The sequence below is a fragment of the Cyprinus carpio genome, chromosome B15 (assembly GCF_018340385.1).
Source record: "Cyprinus carpio isolate SPL01 chromosome B15, ASM1834038v1, whole genome shotgun sequence".
Classification (NCBI taxonomy): Eukaryota; Metazoa; Chordata; class Actinopteri; order Cypriniformes; family Cyprinidae; genus Cyprinus; species Cyprinus carpio.
In genome coordinates, this window is record NC_056611.1 from 25,017,094 (window position 1) to 25,024,593 (window position 7,500).

At 41.5% G+C, this 7,500-nt stretch overlaps 1 protein-coding gene across 1 annotated transcript in view; it reads left to right on the forward strand.

Moving 5' to 3' along the window:
* The window catches only part of LOC109060434 (limbic system associated membrane protein), a 100,668-nt gene that overhangs the window by 74,123 nt on the left and 19,045 nt on the right, over window positions 1-7,500 (forward strand). The window contains exon 2 of the mRNA XM_042739966.1: window positions 2,221-2,453. Coding sequence (XP_042595900.1) covers window positions 2,221-2,453 — 233 coding nt within the window. The remainder of the gene's footprint in view (window positions 1-2,220; window positions 2,454-7,500) is intronic.

A 7,500-nucleotide genomic window follows, 5' to 3' on the forward strand; every position in this document is an offset into this window, starting at 1 on the left:
AAAACTCTTCATAATAAAGCTTCCAAAAAGGCATTTCCATTTAAAATCTGTGATCAAATGTCACAGCCAATCAGAAGCATGTGAAACTGTTTCTAAAATAGAGATTTCACGTAACGCAGTTGTGGCTGGTTAGGACAACAACATGGAAACATAGAAAAACTAACTTTTATCACATGTCACGGCATCGTGTCGCGTGTAGTTAGGACACGGTGTTAGTGTGAAGAACATTTTATTAATCTAAAGAACCTTTTTCCTCTATAAAGAACCTTTTGTACAATGGAAAGATAAAGAAGCTTTTTTAGAAGGCAAACATTTTAATTTTTGTTTTGTTTAATATTTAAACATTATTTTCAGCTTCTGTGGTAGTTGTCGGCAGGAATAGCAGCAGGTTCTGGCTCAGGCCTGCAGTCTGTATCTGTGTCAATAATTCAGTGTCTGTAGAAGAGCTCACACTTCAGAGAGAAAAGAGACAGAATGAAGCGGAGCTCTGTGACATCAGCATCAGCACATGCCTCAGCTTCAGCTCTGAGAGACAAACCAAAATCATGCTTTGTCATGTATAATTAGTGTGTGTGTGTGTGTGTGTGTGTGTGTGTGTGTGTGTGTCTGTACATGTGAGTGTGTGTGTATGTGTATCTGTGTGTAAGTGTGTGTGTGTGTGTGTGTGCGTGTAACACAGCCTGAGCTGATTAAACTCATATAGAGACTGCTGCTCTGTCTGTCTTGCACTGCCTCAGCAAATCTCCTGTCTGTCTCATTAGTGTCTGACACACTGGCTCCCTCAGGCGAGCCCACAGCGAGTGTCCAGCACACACACACACACACACACACACACACACACGTTGAGCTGCCCGTCAGAGAGACAGCAGCACTGTTGTCCCTGCTGAAGAGACAGACAGACAGAGAGAGACATTGTCTGACAGCTGCTGGTTAACAGAGTCTTTCAGTGGTTTAATTGGAGGAAACTCAGTGTGTACAAGTGGAGATCAGCCAGAATCATGGACAGAAAGTCCTGCGTGTGCAGCTCACACACTCACACACACCGGCTTTGATTATGTCCTCGTGAACGAGTGTAGAGCTGAATGAAACCTGCAGTGAGACTCGCTGTTAAAACTCATTCTCATCCGTTTATGAAAATTTCAGTGAATACACACTATTAAAAATGATTTTCCAGCTTTACAACTAAAACAAAAAATATTGAGTTTTTTTAAAATACTATTTCAGTCTTTCTATTTAAAAAAATTACATTTAAAGGAATAGTTCAGCCAAAAATGAAAATGTGCTCACCTTCAGTTCATCCGAGATATAAATGAGTGTGTTTCTTCATCAGGTTTGTAGAAATGTAGCACTGCATCAGTGTCTCAGCAATGGATGCTCTGCAGTGAATGGGTGCCGTCAGAATGAGAGTCCAAACAGCTGATAAAAATATCACAATAATCCACAAGTAATCCACAGCACTCCAGTCCATCAGTGAACATCTGGAGAAGACAAAAGATGAAACACATCCAGCATTAAGATGTCTTTAACTCAAATACATAGAGTCTATAATCCATAATAACACTTCCTCCAGTGAAAAAGTGTTCTGGTGTGAATCAGGAGAGAAATCTGCACAGATCAAGCAGTGTTTAAACAGCTCTAAACAAATATGTGTCTGGATTTTTATGTGAGAGACAACAGCAGATGCATTTTTTCACTGGAGGAAGTGTTATTATGGATTATAGACTCTATGTATTTGAGTTAAAAACATCTTAATGCTGGATGTGTTTCAGCTTTTGTCTTCTCCAGATGTTAACTGATGGACTGGAGTGCTGTGGATTACTTGTGGATTATTGTGATGTTTTTATCAGCTGTTTGGACTCTCATTCTGATGGCACCCATTCACATCCATTGCTGAGACACTGATGCAATGCTGCATTTCTACAAATCTGATGAAGAAACAAACTCATCTACATCTTGGATGGCCTAAATTTTCAGCAAATTTTCATTTTAGGGTGAACCATTCCTTTAACCTAGTGTGATGCTTTTCATTTCTTTGTATCTATTTATGAATTTACAGCTGAGTGATTTTTTTTTTTTTTTTTTCTGCGCAGTGACGTCTGAAGGTTGTTTGTCACTCACACTTATGACGGGCTCAGATCTGGTTAAAGGATGGCATGAGTGTATCTGGACCTGTCTGTCATATGTGTGATAATAACCCCAAGCTGTCTGTCTCTCTGTCAGGTGTTATGTGGATGATAAGGTGTCGAAGGTGGCCTGGTTGAACCGCTCGAACATCATCTTCGCGGGTGAGGATAAGTGGTCTCTGGACCCGCGGGTGGAGCTGGTGACTCAGGGTCAGCTGGAGTACAGTCTGCGGATACAGAAGGTGGATGTGTTCGACGAGGGGCCGTATACCTGCTCCATCCAGACCAAACAGCAGCCCAAGACGTCACAGGTCTATCTCATCGTTCAAGGTGAGCTGTGTGATTGACAGGCCGTCAGACCAATGACAGCTCATCATCTCTTCCTCCTCCCACTCACCGCATCACTCCCCTCAGATCAGGCGTGATGAGTAGCTGCTTCAATGAGTGGCAAAAATACCACATCACGATTTATTCAGGCAGGATCACGATCCACAATCTTCTCGAGATTCTTAGTTTAAGAGACTCTTTTAAGAGTTTCTGAGCAGCACAGCTCATAATATCACTGTTTAAAACATACAGCTCTGCTAGAGAACAACACTTAAAAGACAAATGAGTGACCATTCAGTCAAAGCAGAGGTGGGTGATATCACCAAAATATTATTTTGCTCTATTTAATTCCTTTATCCTTGTTATTAAATTAAAAAGAAAGATGGAAATGCAATATAAGAGCGATACAGATGAAATAACCGGCTTTAATTTTCCAGCTACAGTAGGTCTGTTTAGCAGCAGCATTCATGTAAGAAATTGAATAATCGAATATAAAGATAAAACACTGCACAGTCTTCACTGTATTATTCAGTCAACAGCAGTGAGAGATTTACGCTCTTTTGTTGTTTGATTGACATTAAAAACACAGAAGACTGCTGTCACTTTAAGACTGAATGCATGGATCCATGTATAACACTCATCTGATATTCTCACAACTGTTTGCATTTGCTGCATGAGAATGGTTAAACTGTTCATCATGATTCACTCAAAATTAGAATTGTTTAAATTTCATCAGAATTATAGCACAAATCAAGAGAACATCAACATGGTTTGCGCACAGCGTGAAAGAAAATCGACTGGCTGTATGACATTATTATTTGAGCAGAAAATCTCAATAGAGATCACTTAACTCCAGCTTACGTGTTTGTTGTTTCCATAATGCAGAGAGCGCATGTGTGAAGGGTTGCCAGGTTGGGAACTTACTTGCAGACAGCCCGCCAAAAGACTGCTGATTTTAAGTTCGAAAATGATGAAAATTCATTTTTTTTAAAAAAGAATTAAATATTAGCAGAAATAAATATTAGAAGTAAATTAGCAAATATTAGAAATAAGTATTAGCATTTTTTATGTTTACTGTGAAATAATGGTATTTTATTAAATACTAGCTATTTATTTTAAAATATAATAGTATTATCACACATTATGATTTTGTTTATTATTTTATTTAATAAAAAACTAAATACATAAGTGCAATAATATTATTATAACTGTTATTAATTTATTTTTATAGGTATATTTAGGTTTTTTTTTCAACTGCTTACACACATTTTCAAAACTTTGCCTCTTTTTTTCAAAACTCTACACACAAATCCAAGAATTGCACACAAAATACAAAATGCCTCGCATCTTTTGCAAAATGAGGCACTGCATTCAAAATATCACAAACACATCTTAAAAGCAAACATCTGCAAACACCTTGCCATAATATTAATTCCTGTTAGATGTGTGTGTATGTTACATAGAGAATTGTGTGTTGTGTTTTGCAAAAAGTGTTTTATGAGATTGAAAATGGAGTCAAAGGCTGAGAATTAGTGTCTGGTTTTGTAGATTTGGTGCGTGCTTCTGCTGTTTGAGTGACAGCTTTCAGAAAGTGTGTGACAAGGAAAGATTCTGTGTGTGAATGGCTCACACTGTGTGCAGTATGAGGACTAAACCTTATACTAAACTTATGAGAAGCAGGCTGAAAAAACGTATGTGCTCCCCTGATCATCTCACACACTGCTAGTTAGTAGTGCATGTGAAGACTAGTTGACGAGTGTGTGTTGAGTGTAACAGCTCTGATTGCAGGTGTTTCTCAGTCTCGTTGTGTGTCTGTCGTCAGTGCAGTGTTTTCTCTGTGTGTGTTTTGAGTGGACACTCTTGAACCACTAATTACTGAGATCCGTAACTGTGCGCTTGTTATTTAATCCAGACGTGTTAACGTGCCGGCCGTTTGTTCAGCTCCCCTTAATTACCCAGCATTCATTTCACACCGGCTCCTCTGTCTAAGAGTTTGGACAGAAACACTCTCACCTGCTGTCAGGCGAGTCATTCAGATGTGAGAGTGTGTTCAGAGTGTGTTTCTGCTGAATATTTAGCAAAACGTATGCAGTGTGTGTGAAACACTGGGAGGATCTGCTGCGTTCCTCATAACACATGCATGAGATGCTCAGATATATCTGTGTCCCTGCAGCACAGAAGCAGTCATCAGTAGCACAGGTATATTTGTAGCAATAGACAACAATACATTGTATGGGTCACAATTATACATTTCTCTTTTATGCCAAAAATCATTAGGATATTAAGATAAGATCATGTTCCATGAAGATATTTAGTAAATTTCCTACCGTAAATATATCAAAACTTAATTTTTGATTAGTAATATGCATTGCTAAGAACTTCATTTGAACAACTTTAAAGATGATTTTCTCAATATTTAGATTTTTTTGCTCCCTCAGATTCCAGATTTTCAAATAGTTGTATCTCAGCCAAATATTGTCCTCCTAACAAACCAGACATCAATGGAAAGCTTGTTTGACGCTGCGGTGATGAACAAGCCATTCTTCTGCGTCACATCTGAAGGTTTCTCCTCGGCTGTCGCTCGCGTCTCAAGTGTTTTTGGCAAAGCACAGGCAAGATTTATGTGGGAGGAGAAAAACGCCCGCTCTCGTTTTCTATGCAGGAACATGTTCATTAGTCTTTGGTATTGTATGCTGCAGTTTTGTTTTTGCAAAATCATAAATATTTATACAGTTAGAGAAGATCCACTTGGCTGTGCAAGTTTCCCTCAAGATTAATACGAGCAGCTCTGCAGCGCAGCACAAAATAAAAGACAAAAGCCTCCTGACAAAATAAATTACAGGCAAACGTCGTTCATCTTCAGAATCAATCAAACTCTGCAGGTTATTGTTCTCGTGTGCAGTTCAGACAGAAAGGAAGCATTGGCTCTGTTCGGCCGCAGACTGAAGAGGGTCTGGAGCTGGTTCTGATTGTAAATGCGGTGTGATGATGTTCATATAAAATGAGTAAAAGTGAAATATTGATGAAGGAGCGAGAGCAGCATGAGCTCACTGTATCTTGATTATGATGATGTCTGTCTGCTGATGCTTGAGCTTCTTATGCTCTGAAATACACTCAGGAGGGAATCATGTCAAATCTGCAGCAGCAAAACATGAATATTGTTGCTTAGTTCAAAATATCCACCAATATGTGTCTGCAGGACAAATATTCCTTGTCTGTGAGTGAACGTAAGAACATAAACTCACAGAGGATTGAGGCATCTTTATTTCGTCACTGGATGATTGTTTTTTTCTGTTTCCATGGTAACAGCGCTTTCTCTGATTGGTGGATCTCTCTTCAGGATTATGGGTAGTGTTGTTATGAACTGATTTTAAAGGAGCATATGATGCGATTTCAAGTTTTCCTTTCTCTTTGGAGTGTTACAAGCTCTTTGTTACAAGATCTGTGAAGTTGCAAAGACTAAAGTCTCAAACCCAAAGAGCAGGACTCGCTAAATTTCAAAATCCCTGGTAGTCCTTTGGGTATAAGGATTATGGACTTGTCTGTGTGTGTTTTGCTCCCTGTGACCCAGTTTTGTCTCCCAGTGATTTATGTTAATTTGATCCCAGGTGTGTCTCGTTTTTTTCCCAATTATCCTGCCTTTATAAGCCCATGTCCTTTCTGTTCAGTTTTGTCGGGTCTACAAGTATCTGTGTCTTCCTCCCATTCTTCATGTTGGATTTACTCCTGTGTTGGATTAATAAAGACTCTTTTGATTATCCTCGAAAATACACACCCTCCCACCCATCCTCCAGCATCGCCGTGGTTGGAGTATCCTTCATCTCCGCCTCCAAGGCCAAGACTCCGCCTTGGCCCGTAGACCCAGCGGCTCCACCTCGGCTCCTAGCTCCCTCTCTTCCACCGTCAACCATTGATCCATCAGCTCCACCGGGCTCCCTCGTCCGTCTGGTTCCGCCTTGGTCGGGCGTCGACCCGCCATCGCCTCTGGACTCCTCTCCACTGGCTGACTAGTCGCTCCATCCCACTAGCTCCATTGGGCTCCTTCCTTCTGCCAGCTCCACCTTGGTCCACAGTCACTCTGGCTCTGCCGCAGATCTCTGGATCTCCACCGCCGCCGCCTCGGTTGCCAGAGCCCTCGGCTCCACCCTGGCCCCCCGGATCCTCGGCTCCACCCTGGCCCCCCGGATCCTCGGCTCCACCCTGGCTCGTTGGCTCTCCGTCTCCGCATCGGGCTCCTCCCCCTGGAGTCTGCAGCCATTCCTCCTCCATGGCTCCTCCCACTGTCGGCTCCACCTTGGACCGCTGTTATGGCTGTGGCCTGCTATGCTCATCCTGCTTCAAGCTCCTCCTGTCTCCTCCCTGGCTCCTCCCTCCATGGGCTCTGGCTGCCGGCCCTCTCCCGGGGGTCCGTCCTTCACCGGAACCTCCTCCCAAGTTCCTACCCACGCCTCCCTCTGTTGTTACTACAGTGCGAGGACGCACCTTTCAGGAAGGGGCATGTCAGGATTATGGACCTGTCTGTGTAGGTTTTGCTCTCTGTGACCCAGTTTTGTCTCCCAGCGATTTTTGTTAATTTGATCCCAGGTGTCTCATTCTTCCCCAATTATCCTGCCTTTATAAGCCTATGGTCTACAAGTCAAATATGTGTGTCTTCCTCCTGTTCTCCATGTTGGATTTACCCCAGTGTTGGATTAATAAAGACTCTTTCGATTATCCTTGGCTCCGTGTTCCTTCCGGGCACAGTAGTGTGACATCGGACAGGTACTCTTGAGTAGCACAAATAAAAAAAAAAGACCTTTTTTTTTAAATATAAAAAAAATCAGATAGGAGTTTAAATGTCAATCGGCTGTACACAAAGCAGCTCCGCGCTCATAAACACTGCTTACCAGGAATTATAGGAAAATGTAAAAAAATGCCAACGACACAATTCTGAGGACAATCGGTTCCCTTCAGATACAATCAAATAATGACATCTGCGCTGCATTTTGACTTGAAACGTGCAGCGCTCATATTTATTAAATGACATCATTGCCTTTTGAAGTTTAATCCA